Source organism: Vigna unguiculata, chromosome 6 (assembly GCF_037176805.1).
Source record: "Vigna unguiculata cultivar grain cowpea cultivar isolate G323 ecotype 2 chromosome 6, ASM3717680v1, whole genome shotgun sequence".
Lineage (NCBI taxonomy): Eukaryota > Viridiplantae > Streptophyta > Magnoliopsida > Fabales > Fabaceae > Vigna > Vigna unguiculata.
Window position 1 is genome coordinate 48575306 of NC_140797.1, and position 16872 is coordinate 48592177.

The window sequence follows — 16872 nt, forward strand, 5'->3', positions numbered from 1 at the left end:
AAACTGATACGTGACAAAAAAAAATCTAAAAATTAGAAGAAATAAAATAAATTAAAAAAAATTACATATTAACATGTGATATGTCGTAGTGTTAAGATTTTTTGTTTAAAATAACCTAATTGACACACTTTTAAAAAGTCGAAACGCAATTAAAATGTTTTTCAAAAATAGGACCAAATAATACATCTTCACCAAAGAGAGTAACATCCTACTAACAAAACCTTCTATGTAATGAAAAATAAAGAATAATGTTAAATAAGTGTATATACGAGTTAAAGATTTTTTTTTCAAAATGAAATTAATCGTTCCAAGGAATTAAACTGTGTAACTATTGAGATGTTATTCAAATGGCTTAAATACTTTTTTGGTCCTCATTTTCGTAGTGTTTGTTGCGGATGATCCTCATTTTGACAAAATGTTTAAAATGATCCTCATTTTTATCGAATGTTTAAAATGGTCCTCATTTTTGCAATTCGTGTTTTATTTGGTCCTTTTCTGTAAGGCCGTTTAAATCATTAACAGAGCATTGTACAGGTGGCACAGTTTGTATTAGGGTGTGTTACGTGTACTGTACAGCTGTGGTAATTGGATATTTGGGGATAAATAAGTGAGCTAGGGTTTTGGTAAGGAATGTTTGGGCAGTTGGTGAGTTTTGGCAATCTTGTTCCTCCATTCCCAATTGGTGTTGTTGCAATCTTCTTCTTCTTGTAATCCCATTATATAGGTATGTTACAGTCCCAATCTTCTTCCTTTACCTTTGGTTGTAATCGTTGGAGGCAACCGTGTTGTATCACTTCGTGCACTGTTGGTGGTTCAATGATAAATGGATTAACCCCGATTTGTAGCTGCAGAGAGATGGCAGCTTTGAGGATAACAAGAACTCCAAAGAATATTGGTAGAAAATTTTGGGTACAATCTGTTTTTATTTTTGTGTTAATAATAAATTGGTTTTAATTTTTGGTTTATTGATTTACAGAGTGGTGGTTCCAATAATGTGGGCTGCAACTTTTTCAAATGATGGTGTTGATGAAAAGGATGTCATCATCATGACACAAATGAGGCAGATTAATGATTTGGAGAAGTCATAGAAGGTTGCTGAGAAGAGGCTGCAATTAGTAATAGGGTTCACTTGTGTTGTTATTGTATTATTCGTACTGTTATTGTGTGTAATCTTTTAAAGTCCAATCTGTTTTGTACTATTGTTAAATGAAGAAATGAATTAGTTTGATTATGTTGATATTAGTCCCAACATGTTCAAAATGACATCTTAATCTGAGCATTGAAGTAAGTGATATTGATCTAAGCTTGAGAAAAATTAAAATTTTTCGAAGTCTGGAAGAAGTTAAATTCGTAACGTTAATTCATCCTCATCAAAATGCACTACATCAATGTTTGGCAAAAGTGAAATTGACGAAGTTTAAGAAAAGTCAAAATGCAGTACATCAATAATGAATTCTACATCAGAAATTCCAAAAAATAACTAAGACGTTTGTAGTTGCTATCATGGCCTCCTCCTAATTTGTAATTTCATCCTTAACTGTTGAGATGGTTCTTCTGGTGTGGTAGTGGTGCTGCTTAACTCTCCACTTCATTCCTTGGTGGTTGAGTTGTTTGAGTTTCAGCAGTTGGTGCATTCTCAGTAGTTTCAGTAGTTGGTGTATTCTCAACAGTTTGGGCATCTAGTGCACTCTCAGCAGATGTTACAGTCTGCTCATCCACATGCTTATCTGGGCAATTGTTCATGTTATGTTCAATTTGACGGCATATGCTACATTTTTTTTTCTATGACCTCCTTTGCTGATTTGTGTGTTATCCTTTCTCAACTCCCACTCTTCCAACCTTCTTTTTTTCTTGGGTCTTCCTGGTAAGATCCTCTTATAATGGGATTGCAGGAAGAAGAATATTGCAACAACACCAATTGGAAATGGAGGAACAAGATTGCCAAAACTCACCAATTGTCCCAACATTCCTTACCAAAACCCTAGCTCACTTATTTATCCCAAAATATCTAATTACCACACCTGTATATATATTACAAGTAACACACTCTAATACAGACCGTGCCACCTGTACAATGCTCCGTTAATGATTTAAACGGCGTTACAGAAAAGGACCAAATAAATCATGAATTGCGAAAATGATGACCATTTTAAACATTCGGCAAAAATGATAACCATTTTAAACATTCTGTCAAAATGAGTATCATCCACAACAAACTACGAAAATAAGGACTAAAAAGGTATTTAAGCCTATTCAAATATATCATAAGTTTATATTAAATTATTTTTAAATATCACATTAGTATATATAGTTATTTTATGTTAAACTATATTTTTAAATTTCATGATGTATAAATCAATTAATTTTGTTTAGAAGTTAATCAATTTAAAAAATAAAGTAAAATAATGATACAATATAACTGCTTTTGCATTAATTCAGTTTAGCCAAAATATTTGTAACAGGTATGCAAATTGTAATGTCAATGCTGGGATGACCTATATGGACAGTTATTTGTCCAAGTTAATGTGATCCGTTTTTTCTTACTTTTTTAATATATAAAAAGTAAACAAATAAGGTAGTGAAGGCTGTCCTCTGTAGGTGGTCCGTTTCTGTTTAAGATTTCTGAGTTAATAAATTTGAAATATTTTACATATTAAGAATTCAAGATCGACTACAAATTTCAAATCGAATAAAAGAGAAATTTGCATTATATAAAAGAAAAGCTAAATATACCTTTTCTCTTTAAGCTATTTTGAAATTTTTTATTTCGTTTTATATTTTACGACACCTATGTAAAATATATTTTTTCAATAAATATATTATTTGTTTTTTTAATATAAACAATATTATGTTAATTGTGTTTTTATTAAAAAATAAACAGTATTTTATTTTCTATAAATTTAAATTTCTTTATGTTTAATTATATTTTAATTTTTAATAATATTAAAATATAGTTAATTTTCTTTTAGCAATTAAATTATCGATTATAAATGTATATTATTTATAGATAATAATGATTAAATTCATAATTCATTTAATATTTTAATTATCTTACAAAATTGAATATTCATTAATTATATCTTAAACGGTGTATTTAGAATATTGATTAATATGAATATAATAAGATGTTCAAAATAATAATAATAAAATTATTAAAATGATTTAATTTTTATAATTTTATGAGGACATGAAATAAAAAATCTAAATAAAAAATTTTAAATGAGTAAAAGTAAAAATTTGAAAAATTGAAAAATGGTTAATTACGAAAGTATTATTAAATAGAATATTAATAATTTATATTAAACTTTTTAATTCAAATTTGAAAATATATAATTTTAGTAAAAGTTTTAATCTAAAATTAAAAGTTCAACAAACTCGTAACATATTACTAAATGAAACATAAATAAATTTTATTTTTTTTAAACAAATTAAAAATAAAAATTAGTTGAAGAAATAAAAATAATAAAAATTAAATTAATATAATGTTATACAAATGTCTTTAATAAATAAATTAATAATTATATTATTAAAATAAAATAGAAAAATATAAAGTGTAAAAAATACGTTTCTCTTTATATACGGTATACATTAATAACTTGTAACTTAAATATATAATAGATTATTTATTTATTTAAAACCTAAAAACAGTATAGTCAGTCAAGTTGCCCCACAGAGTCGGTACTAGTAATATTTTTGTCGTATCTTTTGTTAATAAAATGTTTATATTATTATCATATAAAAATACTTTTCTGTACATAAAAATACCTAATAGGGTATTACAAAATTGTATAAAGTCAAACCTAACTAGACCGTGTTTGTCCGACCATTTATTAGTACTGTTACATCACTCTACTGTGTCTGATAATCTTTTGTGAAAAAATAAGTTAAAAAATATGACAAAATATAAAATAAATAGGTAATGTGATAGACAAATAAAACAACTGCAAGAAGTGTAATAAAAAGGTATTATATTTTTCTACTTTTATAAAAATGAGATTTCACAGGAATACTGAATCAATTAAGTTTACATGAAAAATCAAATAACAAATTTTAAATTTATCTCAATTTTATAAAATCAACTTATAAAATAAGATCTACATCTTATTTATATTATAAAATTATTTTATTTTTAATTGATATGAAATTTTTAATCATATATATTATTTTAATAATTAATTTTATAGTGAATTACAACTTTTTATAATGTATTATAAAATTAAATTAAAATTTAACCATACTTATAAAGTTTTCTAAGATGAAAAACATGGAGAGTACAGTGGGGTATATCCAGTGTCTTAGAATTTAATGTGTATTTTCTTCGTCCCTTTCGGTGCCAACCATTCTCATTTGACCCGTCTTATAAATGCAACTCCGGTCTTCGGGCCCTCCCAAATGCCATCACTTATTTCAAATGATCAATTCATCACAACATAATTAGAAGTTTAGACAGCATTGTATAATTTTACATACATAGTCCTAATTGTGTAAATTTATTTCAAAATATATTTGTAACTTATGATGTCTTCATTAATATGAGTATAATGTATATTTTTCATTAATTACATTTGTTTTCATACCAGTCTTTATCAATTTTTAATTTTGTTTTTAGTTACTTAGAAATATAATTTTTGTTTATTATTTTAGTAATATACATTTTTTAGATTTTTTTTTGAAAAATTATACTTAAAAATTATAAATTATAAATTTGTGAATATTAATTACTTTAAAAAATAAATCTATAAAAATTATTATTTTTATGAATTTAATTAATTAAAAGTAAAGTTATTAAAATTATGAACTTTAAAATTTTAGATGACAAGTTTATTATAGATTCACCGATCAAATGTTATGCAAAATGGGTATATTTTTTTTATGTGAAAGAAGTCGGTTTAACTCAACTTTTGCAAACTAAACCAAAATGAGAAGCAACCAAAATGGGATGGACCGATAATCATCTCTCGTTTAAAAATTAATAATTTTATGCTTATTATATATATATATATATATATATATATATATATATATATAATATTATATTTAATTTCTCCTCTGAAATTTAATATTCAACTATTTAAAAGAAACAAAAGTTAAGTTTTAAATTAATATTAAAACATTAAGGTTAAATATGTTTTTTTTTTACTTTTAACTGAAATTTAGAATTAGTCTATTTTTAAAATTTTAAACCAATTTAATTTTTTATCTTTAAAAATGTGTTAAAATTGTATGAATTTAGTTCTTTTAACAAAATTTTATTAATTTTGTTTGACATTTCAAACGTATTTCATGATTATATTTGAGCTGTTTACACCGTTTGATACATTTTTGCTTCAATGTTAATTCATATATCATTATGAAATGTGTTTGAAACGTCAAATAAACTTAACAAAATTTTATTAAAAAAATTAAATCCATTTTAAAATTCAGAAACTAAACTAAATCAAAGTTAAAAAAAAAAGACTAATTTTAATTTCCACTAAAAATTAAAGAATAAAAATATATTTAATTCAAAAATTAAATACAAGTGATTAAACCATAACATGTTAGGGGGTGAGATGGATATGTGACCATAATTTCTGAACTAATACCCCATACATTAGTTGTGTGGCTTAAGATTGTGGAACTATTATGCTTCTATTAATTTGTTTGTGAAAACTTACCTTTCATTTATCTAAATTGTTGGATAGCGTATGTATTAGGAAAAAGTCATCATGTAACACCTAAATGCTCTCTCTCTATTTTCTTTCAATCTCTTTCTCAATAATCAATCACTCATTTCCAATGAATTGTAAACACCATTTTAAATATTTATTATGTAATGTTTTGTACTTTTATGCAAGTGTTATTTAATATCGTAGTCTAGAATTCATATAATTATAATCTATTTATAGATAATTCAATTTCAATTGTAAGTAATAATGTGAAAATTTCTGGTTCATTAAACAGTAAATGTTCATTAATATTGTGAACAGTATGTATCAATCAGATTATTTAATAACTTGACTTTGTCATGACAATTAATATCGAAGAAGCCAAAAATTGACATGCAACCAGCTTCATTTAATCCAGATATAATCACACTGGTTCTGTTTTGATGGCTACTAGGTCCAAATCAAACATTATCACTAATTAATTATAAAATCTGATTAAGTCTATATTTAAGCTGAATAATCTTTCTCTTTCAAGAACAAATTTTCCAAGGTAGAAAGGTATTCATTAGGAGACAATATTGGAAGTGATGGGTACTTAGTAGGAAACAGCTTCGAGAATGTGACAGTAAAAGAAGAATCTTGAAGATTAGAAGATTGGAAGATTGAGGATAAGTTCAAACTGAACTCAATTATTGAGAACCCATTTGACTTAGAATTTGGTTTATGGTGCCAAAGTCTTTGAAAGAAGACACTTTTACCTGTTTTTTCACAAAAAGACAGAGACTTTTCAATCCATGATGTTCTGTGGAGTACAATAAATGAAGGATTCACATCCAAAGTTGACTATGTAAGTGTGATATCTCAGTGCCACTCGCCACAGCAGCAATGTCTGAAATCTTGACCACAAAAATGCCGTACAAATAAAATACATCACAAAACTTTTTCTCTTTTCTCAAGATTAAATTACGATCTTTTTATCTCATTTAACTTTGACCAGACGGTGTTAAGTTAATGCATGTCCATGTATGTTAATTTCTGATTTTTTTTTAAATTTTTTGAAACTTTTTTCTGAAATTTTTGAAATTTTTTATTTTTATTATTTTTATTTTTGTTAATTTCTTCAAAAATAAAAAAATAAAAAAAAATTAAAAATATTATAAAAAACAAAAAAACAAAAAATTGACACGTGATATTGACTTTAAAACTGTTTGATCAAAGTTAACGGTAAAGACCAAATTGAGTCATTTTTAAAAAAATGAGGACTAAATTGAGACAACAAAAAATTTGAGGACCAAACTAAAATTTCATGACAAATAAAAGACCAAAAGAATAATTTAAAAACCTTTAATTAATTTTTTAATTGTACTTGCGATTCAATGAATAAATTTTAAAAATATAACAAAATTTTTATTGTTGTGCTATAATCTACTGTTCAAATACAAATATAAGAAAGAAGATATACATAAATATCGATGTATAAAAATAAGCGTGGCAATAAGATTGACGCCGAACATACTCAATTTTTTTTTTTTCAATTCAATCATACAGAAAAGTTATAGTTTTAAAAAGATAAATAAATATATACTTTTTCAAACTCATTTATACTGATTTTACCGTATTCGGATAAATAAACACAAAAATTGTCACGTTCTTTTGTGACATTGATTTACTTACATATTTTAAAACATTGTTTTTTTTTATATATTTTTTGAAATAAAATATTATAACTGTAATTATATTATCGGTTGTAAACAAAAATGACATTTTACATTAAAACTTGTACGTATACTTTTTTCTTTATTAAAATGTTAACTTTTTAGGTTTATTTTCTTTATAATTTAAGTTTTTATTTATGTCTCTATCAGTTTAAAAACATCAAACACTATAAATATATTATCATACATAAATTAGACTTAATATATTATTGTAAATTAAAGCTTTGTTTATTTACACATTTAACGTAACATAATGATAAGATTAGATGGTTAATATAACAATATTTTTTTTATTATTTATCACATTTGAAATTGAAAAATAAATAAAATAAAACAATAATTAACTTATTTATAAAAAATATCATATAATTATACAAAAAATAAATAAAATTGGACCCTTATTTTATTATAGATGCTTGATGGTTGGACATGCCAAATAAATACCTACTGTGGCTAAAGCCAGTTCTTCCCCAGTTTATATTTAGGGAGCTTCTCCCTGCACCCCCAAATCTTCTCCTGTACCCCCAATAATTACCTTTTTAACCCTCTATTTTTTTCACCGCCAAACCAACTCTACCGCCTCCTTCTCCTCCCGCTTCTCCTTCTCCATCCTTTCATCTCCCTCTTGCCCCTCCGGCGAAGGCCTCGCCTTCCTCATCACCTCCTCCACCCACTTCCCCGCCCTCTCCATGGGCCTCCCCAACCCTCCCCCCAGCTCATCCTCGTTCGCCACACTACCTTCGACAACCACATTTTTTATTTTAATTTTTTTTAGAAACGGATTTCGGAATCCGTTTCATATTTTTCTGAAACGGATTTCAATATCCGTTTCACAAATTTTAATTTTTTGTTTGTGAAACGGATTTCAGAATCCGTTTCAGAAAAGTATGAAACGGATTCCGAAATCCGTTTCACAAATTTTAATTTTTTTCTCTAGAAACGGATTTCAGAATCCGTTTCATACTTTTCTGAAATGGAATTTGAAATCCGTTTCATACTTTTTTGAAACGGATTCTGAAATCCGTTTCACAAAAAAAAATAATAATTGTGAAATGGATTTCGGAATCCGTTTCAGAAATGTATGAAACGGATTCTGAAATCCGTTTCACAAATTTTATTTTTTTTTTTTTGTGAAACAGATTTCGAAATCCGTTTCAGAAATGTATGAAACGGATTTCGAAATCCGTTTCACAAAAAAAAAATAAAATTGTGAAACGGATTTCAAAATCCGTTTCATACATTTCTGAAACGGATTCCGAAATCCGTTTCACAAATTTTAATTTTTTTTTGTGAAACGGATTTCAGAATCCGTTTCATACTTTTCTGAAACGGATTCTGAAATCCATTTCATTAAAAAAACATGAAAATTTATGAAACGGATTTCGAAATCCGTTTCATACTTTTGATTAGGGTCAAAACGGTAATTATTGGGAGTACAGGAGAAGGGTTTGGGGGTGCAGGGAGAAGCCCCTATATTTATCAGTAGTAGTATCTCCACATTTATTAGAAGACTGGGCCAGCTTTCAATTGAGAATTTATGGCCCAAATTAGAAAGTTCGATTGTGGCCCATTAAGATTCATTTGTACGAAAAAATGTTGTAAAACTTTTCAATTCAATGGATATTTTTCAGAAGTACTGCATTAATGCAAATATAAAACTAATTAATTATTTTTGGAACCATGAAGTTGAAGATGCACTAAACCCACAACATTCATTTGTCGTGTTATAACTATTGTGAAAAGGTTAGAAGATAAGTTAAACATCTTTTTCAAAAACTCAAATGGTTTACAAATGCCATTTCAAAATACTACAAGAAAATATTTATTAATTTATAATAAAATTTAATATTTATTATAATTACAATTTTTAACGGAAGGTCTTTGAGTTATGTTCTAAAAATATATTAAATTATAACGAGTAATTGGTTATACTTTATAACAAATGTAGCAGAAAACTATTGAGAAAAAAAATACTCTCAAATTGTTGGAAAGTAGAAGATTTTTTTTTGTTCTATAATAAAGTAACCTTTTTGAAAACAAATTCTGACAAACATATGATATAATGTAACGAGAAAAGATAATATATGAGGGGAGAAAAATAATATATCTCTCATCTATGACTTTTTTTTTTTTTTTTTTACTTTTATTGTTTATTTTGGAAAAATTTAATTAAAAACTTAATTGTAAAATCAGATTAATGTAAGGGAAAGACTAATAATACCATCCTTTTATTATAAATTCAATCATTTATAATGTTTAAAGAGTAATAACAGGCTATAAAAAGCAAGTTTAAATAAACAAATGATATTTAAGTAGTATGTCTAAAACGAAAAGAAACATATCATTATTTCACAGTGAATATTATAAAAGAGAAATAGAGAATTTTATAAGAAAAATGAAACATTATTGCCTTTAAAATAAATATTTTGTCAAAAACTAAAAGAAAGTAGCACTTAAATATTATTATTTACAGAATTAAACATTGAAATAAATGGTAATAATATATTATTAAGATATGATGCATATTAAAATATTTAAAACCTATACAGTAATGTTAGGGGAAAGCACACTAACTAGAAGACAAAATCACTTATCTTCATTACCTATATAAAGTTCCAAAAGGAGAGTTGAATCTTTTTGCTAAATACCTCTAGTGATTGAGTTCCACTTGACTTATGCTTCTTCAATTTACCAATTATAAGTAATTATAATCATTTTGGTTTATCTACTCTATGAGATGTAAAAAGGATAATTAGCTTGATTGAATCAAAATTAATCTAGTTTCGTGTAAAAAGCAAATTGAGAAAACCATTTAAACTATGTTAGAATCGAATAAAAGTACAAATGAAGCACGTTCAAGTTTTGATCATTTGAATGAAGACAAAATGCTCAGGTTACTGAAATTGTGATGCTCCAACTTCATGTTTATACTGAGAAGTTTTATGAGAAACGATACTTGCATGTACAGTCAAGTCAATTGTGAAAGTAAGAAAGAGAAAAGTTTACAATTCTTTGAGAAGTGTCGTATATGAATTGTATAGTGTGAGTTTATGTCACTATAATTCTATCATATTAAAAAGAGTTCAAGTTCAACTCCAATACTTGTGATCAGTTTATAAAAATAATATAAATGTGATCATTATGTAACAAGAATATATTTCAGATTGATTCAGTTTAAAAATGTTAAATACGATTAAGGAAACTAAAAATATTGTTGAATTAGGTTTTGGTTAGTTGAGTTTAGTTTCATGAAACTATTTTTCTACTTAGCTTCAGCAGCTCAACAATTTTGAACATTCCTGGTAGGACGTGATTGCTTACGTTAAATTGATAAAGGCACATGTTGTAATGTTACATACTTGACTTTTAAAAGCCCCACACATGTAGTGTGCATAGTGGTCATGTCAGTGATTAGATCCATTTATTGGTGAAGGAAGATAAAGATTGATGAACTCGGAGGACAAGATGGGTTTGAGAGGGATACTGGGTTTTGAATATGGTATAGTTCAGGCACCATTAGGCCCTGATATCTCTGGTCCTCGCCTTGTAGCTGCAGTTGCCAATGCTGGTGCTCTTGGTCTTCTTAGGGCCCCTGATTGGGTATGCTCATGCTTCCCTCTGTTGCTTATCGTTGCCTTCTGTTCTTCAATTCCTGCATCAATTCATTGTTATCTGTCTCGGAATATCATTACACAGTGTAAATTTGAAATCTTTTTCTACAAGTTAATTGTTCTGAGGTGCATAAGCATTATTTGTTGATTCGACTCTAACAGGAATCGCCGGATTATTTGAGGGGACTCATAAAGACGACTAGGTCCTTAACTGATAAACCTTTCGGGGTTGGTGTCGTTCTGGCCTTTCCCTTTGAGGAGAATTTGAAGGTCATTCTGGAAGAAAAAGTTGCAGTCTTGCAAATTTCCTGGGGTGATTGTACAACGGAGTTAGTAGATAAGGCTCACGCCGCTGGGGTCAAAGTTGTTCCTCAAGTGAGTTTTCTGTTCATTTATTAACAGTACTAGGTTACTAACTATACGCAAATCCTAAGACAAGATTATATTCTTATTTTGGTGTTCCTTTTATTTGCTCTGCAAATTAATGATTCTGTTATTGGTATCTAACCTGTTACCTGTTACAGGTTGGGAACATTGAAGGTGCGAAACAGGCGATTGAAGCAGGTGTCGATGGGATAATTGTACAAGGACTTGAAGCTGGTGGTCATGTATTGGGTCAGGTGTGCATGCTTATAATAATTTTGATGTATATTTATAGAGTATAAGTGTCTTGTTTTGGTGTTGATGATTAACTAATAATTGTTAATTTTCTGCTTGAATTCAACCGTAAGATGGAAGAAAAGAATGCTGACTACGTTTATTAATTTTTAGCGTGAGTGAAGTGGCTAGTGCCATACACAAGACCTACATTCGCAATGGACTACAACATTGGTGTCCCACTGTCTGTCATATCTGTCTTTGATAATGAAAACTTCAAGTGAGACAAGTTGTACTTAGATAAAGTAGTCTATGTAGTAGTTGTGATTGCAGATGCTGTATATGTAACATTCTCACAACCTACAACCTAGTATGTGAGTCTTTTTTCTTATAGACTACTTTTTCAGGCTCATTCCTACTTAATATAAGACCAAACTCAAACATTTCATATAAGAAAGTTAAAACATTACTTTTAACCCTAAACCTTAAAACTATAAATATAAGTCTTCTTTCATCTACTGCTTTTAGGCTCATTCGTATTCAGTATGAGATCAAACTCGGAATCCTAGGAGCATACTATAGCTAATCATATTTTTTCAATTGTGTACCACACACTACTACTTTCCATTTTTGGCACTCAGAGACAGTGCTTTCCCTTTCATGTAATTGCAGGATGGTCTAATTACATTGGTGCCAAGGGTGGTCGATCTGGTTGGTGACCGAGAGATACCAGTTATTGCAGCTGGAGGAATTGTGGATAGTCGGGGTTATGTTGCTGCTCTAGCCCTTGGTGCTCAAGGCGTCTGTTTAGGCACCAGGTTTTGAAACATTACTTTCACATTAATCATATTTCAGTAAATTCCTCTCCTATTGTTGCTGTAATATCTTGACATTTACAACTTTTTGTGCTTAAATCAAGAATTCTGCCTCCATGATAGAAGCCTATTGCGGGGGCTATAAATCTTGGCATTCCTATTTCTAACACTATTACACCTTTTCAAATAAGTTTTCATGCCAAGAGTATTGTTTGCAGGTTTGTGGCAACTGAGGAAAGCAATGCTCATTCCACATACAAAAGAAAATTGGTTGAATTTGATGAGACTGCATACACGGATGTGTTTGGGAGGGCAAGATGGCCTGGTGCTCCTCATCGTGTCTTGCAGACACCTTTCTATAAGGAATGGAGATCGCTTCCGGCACACGAAAACGAAGCCAACCAACCCATCATTGGCCATTCAACGATTAATGGCGTGGTATGTAACAAAGCTAACATTCTTATATGCAACTGTTATGTCTACAACATTTGTGTTTGACTATACTTTTTGCATGAAACAGGGCAAAGATATACGACGTTTTGCAGGTACTGTTCCAAACGTTACAACTACAGGAGATCTCGAGAGCATGGTGATGTTTGCTGGCGAAGGTGTTGGTCTCATTAAGGAAATTCTGCCTGCTGGAGAAGTGGTAAAGCAGCTAGTTGAAGGAGCACAGCTTATAATACAGCAAAACTTAAACTAGATTGTCAAATGTCGAGTGGGAGAGCATGTTTAAGTTATGTACAATGGTTGTGGCTCGGAATAACAATAAATGTGCCAGTTTCAAGACAAGTTTATAATAAAAATTTCGTTTTCGCATTGCTTCATCTTCAGAAAAATGTAATGATACCGTAAAAGTTTACTACAGGAAACACAAACTAGCACTCTTAACCGGCGCATTATTTGGATTTCAAATAAAGTTTAGAGAAAAGAAGATCAATGAATTATTACAGTACAACATTATAAAAAGGAAAAACCTTCAATCAAATGATGTTTGCTTAAGCAAAACATCCTCAATTACTTTGTCCAAGTTTATGTATGAACGACCACCGGGTCTTGTTCCCTCCTCTGCCTTCTTCTTGAAATCCATCGTCTTTTCTCTCATCTTCTTTCCCTTCTCCCCTACCATCAACTCATTGACCAGCTTCTCCACCTCCTCTCTCTTAACATTGGTATCAATCTCAATCCCAATCTCCCACTCATTGCACACATATCTACAGTTTGTTGGCTGATCTGCAAAAAATGGCCAGCACAACATTGGGACTCCAGCACAAACACTTTCAGTGATCGAGTTCCATCCACAATGAGTCAAGAATCCACCAATTGATGGATGGTTCAGCACCTGTTCTTGTGGACACCAACCTGCTATGAGGCTTCTGTCTCTGGTTTCATTCACAAAATCAGATGACAAAATCACGGAACCTCCAATGACAAGGTCAGGCCTAATGATCCACAAAAACGGTTTCTTGCTGTTGGCCAAACCCCAAGCAAATTCCAAAAGTTGATCTGCAGACATAACAGTGATGCTGCCAAAATTCACATAAACTACGGATCCGGGTTCCTGGGATTCAAGCCACTCAAGACACTTGGGATCTTCATTCCAAAGATTGGAACCAAGAGAAGCCAAGTGGTTATTCGGACTTTGATCCAAAAACGAAGGGAAAGGACCAATGGTGTAGAGAGAAGGAAGCATAGAAGACAGAGCATTCATAGCATCTCTCTCAAGCTCGTCAAAAGTATTAAAAACAATAGCTGAGACTGTAGGAACTCTAGCAGCTACTTCAATGAAATACTCTAGCATGAAATCATTTGGATCTGCTGTCTTTACAAAGCTAGGAAGGTCCCTCATGCGAAAATTTTTCAAACCCGGAATACATTCTACCTTGGTGGTGTCCAAATATCCGTTTGTGAGATAACTCTCGTCTGCACATTATAACCACAAAAACCTGTAACTGTGAGATCCGTACACGAACGAATCTATACACGAAAGATAAATGAAGGAAGAACATAAATTGATACCTTTGAGAGGTACGATTCCCTTATCCACCAGATAACGGAAGTGCATAAAACACAAGAATGCACCTGCACTGACCGGGGAAAGGAGAATAATAGGGAGAGAAAGTTCTTCAGCAGCTTGTATAGGAAAACTCATGAAACAATCAGAGACCAAGCAGGTAACTGGGGGGTTGAGACCAGTAGTTGCAGAGTGGTTAAGTCTAGCAAGAAGTTCGCGAAAGGGTTGGAGAAAATTCTTTCTGATAGAGTCACAGAGAGAGGGTACGGGTTGACTAACATCACCATCAGCATCGTCATCCAAAGGAGGAAGACCATCTGGGATGGTTTCAAAGCGAAAATCTGGGAGACCCTGAAGAGCATTAGGACCCCTTGATTTGAGGTAGCGTTTGTGGTTGTATTCAGTGTGGACAAAGGTTATGTGAAAGCCTCTGAGATGAAGCAGCTTTGCTAGTTTGAACAAAGGGTTTATATGGCCTTGAAGTGGAAATGGAACCAGCACAGCGTGTGGCTTTCTCTCTGCAATGGTGTTCATCTTCGTTTTTCCCTTCTAAGAAAAAATGAAAGGAGAAGACAGAGGAAAAGGCTCTTCGTTGCCTCAACATATATAGCACTAGCGCACTCAATGAACGTTATTGTTTCAGCAATACTTTTCTGGCACCGGTTGGTAGATGAAGACAGTTGCAATATCTCTTATTTTAATTATTGTGGATCTGCAGTGTAACTCAACAAAAGTTGCTACTATGTATGAAAACAGGATTCCAATATCTGCGCCAAAGTTGTTTGTTTCCATCAAATTTTGACTTACATTAAAAACTATTTTAACGAAAGGAAATTGGTGGTTCTCCTAATTACTTCATCCGCACGTCACAACGCTCTTATTTTGAACTGTATCAATATTTTCTTAAAAAATGTTATATGATTGGATAGATGTTGAATTCAAAAAATGAAAACAAGATATTGAATGAGTGATTAGTATACGCGGGAATGGTGAGGTAGGGTACGAAGGTCCGTTGTAGCATTTTCACTTGCTAGGGTACCACTTCCTATTTTTTTGGATTGTATCGGTTGACAACTACGTAAAATATTATTTTATTATATTAATATAATAATATAATATTTTATTATTAAAAATAGTTGTAGAGTATGTATTTAAAAAAGTGCACTGTAAAAATAACATTTTTCTATCTTTTCAGATACCATTCACGAGGATGCAGGACAATGCAAAAGGTAATTCTAATGAGGTGAAAAAGAAAATAGACACCTCAATTTAATGATCCTTCTAAAAATATGTTGGGTTATGGTTAATGGTTATCGAGAGATTTTGTTTTAATTTCAAAATTTTAAAGTAATGTTGTTATGGATTTTTATTTTTATATAGTGTTTAATTTTGTCTTTTTTATCTAATTCAATGTGGGATTTTGACTCATATTTGGACTATTCTCAACAAAATATATATGAAAGATAGTAGCATTTTTTAGTTTGAATTTTTTTTAATACGTTATTGACCTTGATTATTTTTATTTAATTTAATATTTAGATTTACATTTTAATTTATATTCATACCGTAGTAATAATAAGCATACAATTTTTTTTGAAGGGGACTCTGATATTCATGTGAAAAAGAACATTGAAACTAAGGAATATGATTTGTTAACATACACCAAACAAATGAAGGTGCAACATTTTTCTACATTCAAATAGATTAAAAAAGGAAATAAGAGGAGTCAAAAAGTTGAAACTTAATTGCCGTCCTAATGCATTGTCTCATCTCACAAGTATAATAATGCGGCCAAAACCAGGAAGGAATCTTAGGCGTCCTCACTCCTATAGTTCACAAAGAAAACAGAAAAGAACACGCAGCTGCTAAATCCCAAAATATATGCTACTCCCACCCTTTTATAAATTCGTAAATTATTATTTTATTATAAAAGGTCACCACCAAACGAGGTAAAATAATAAACAAAAAATAATTTTTTAAGAATTAAATTTTAACAATTTTTTTTATAATTTAATATATATTTTTTGAGTAGTTTATCATCTTTTATTTTTTTTTCTGTATTTTAAAACCAATTAAAAGAAATCACCTGATATTGTAAAATAAAATTGTCAATTTTTAAACGTATCATTGTCCAAAAATAAAAGGTGACACCGGACGATACTTTTCTATCCCAAAACCCTTTCCAGTAATAAAAAAAATTACACAAATAAAAAAATAACTTTTTTATATTTATTTTATGATTATCTTTTTTAAGTGATTTTTTATTTTCATATTTCAAAATCATCTAAAAAATATCAATTTAGATGATAAAAGAATTATAACAATTTAATTATAAAAATATCATTATTGTCGAAAGAAATATAATAAAGAAATGACTAAACCTAATATAGATTTAAGAGAATAAACATATCCCAATTCGATAATGGTTAGACTTTTCACGCTTTTACATTATCACGAGCCTTTTACAAACAA

The 16872-nt window shown here is 29.7% G+C and overlaps 2 protein-coding genes across 2 annotated transcripts; one reads left to right on the forward strand and one right to left on the reverse strand.

The window, feature by feature from the left end:
• Window positions 1-10594: 10594 nt before the first annotated feature.
• LOC114187973 (Aldolase-type TIM barrel family protein) lies at window positions 10595-13205 on the forward strand. Its single transcript, XM_028076427.2, has 6 exons — window positions 10595-10963; window positions 11137-11349; window positions 11499-11594; window positions 12244-12389; window positions 12605-12824; window positions 12907-13205. The coding sequence occupies exons 1-6, from the start codon at window positions 10811-10813 to the stop codon at window positions 13087-13089; spliced, it is 1011 nt and encodes a 336-aa protein (XP_027932228.2). The 5' UTR covers window positions 10595-10810; the 3' UTR covers window positions 13090-13205.
• An 8-nt stretch (window positions 13206-13213) lies between these two features.
• On the reverse strand, window positions 13214-15052 carry LOC114187972 (7-deoxyloganetin glucosyltransferase-like). The gene is made up of 2 exons (XM_028076426.2): window positions 14406-15052; window positions 13214-14309 (listed from the first exon to the last, which is right to left on the reverse strand). The coding sequence occupies exons 1-2, from the start codon at window positions 14932-14934 to the stop codon at window positions 13366-13368; spliced, it is 1473 nt and encodes a 490-aa protein (XP_027932227.2). The 5' UTR covers window positions 14935-15052; the 3' UTR covers window positions 13214-13365.
• Window positions 15053-16872: the final 1820 nt, after the last annotated feature.

Excerpts from the sequence above, each read along its gene's own strand:
- LOC114187973 (XM_028076427.2), top strand. The coding sequence starts at position 10,811 with ATGAACTCGGAGGACAAGATGGGTTTGAGAGGGATACTGGGTTTTGAA. Across the intron at positions 11,350-11,498 it reads GGGTCAAAGTTGTTCCTCAA|GTTGGGAACATTGAAGGTGC; the intron begins GTGAGTTTTCTG and ends TACCTGTTACAG. Across the intron at positions 11,595-12,243 it reads GTGGTCATGTATTGGGTCAG|GATGGTCTAATTACATTGGT; the intron begins GTGTGCATGCTT and ends ATGTAATTGCAG.
- LOC114187972 (XM_028076426.2), bottom strand. The coding sequence starts at position 14,934 with ATGAACACCATTGCAGAGAGAAAGCCACACGCTGTGCTGGTTCCATTT. Across the intron at positions 14,310-14,405 it reads GGGAATCGTACCTCTCAAAG|ACGAGAGTTATCTCACAAAC; the intron begins GTATCAATTTAT and ends TATAATGTGCAG.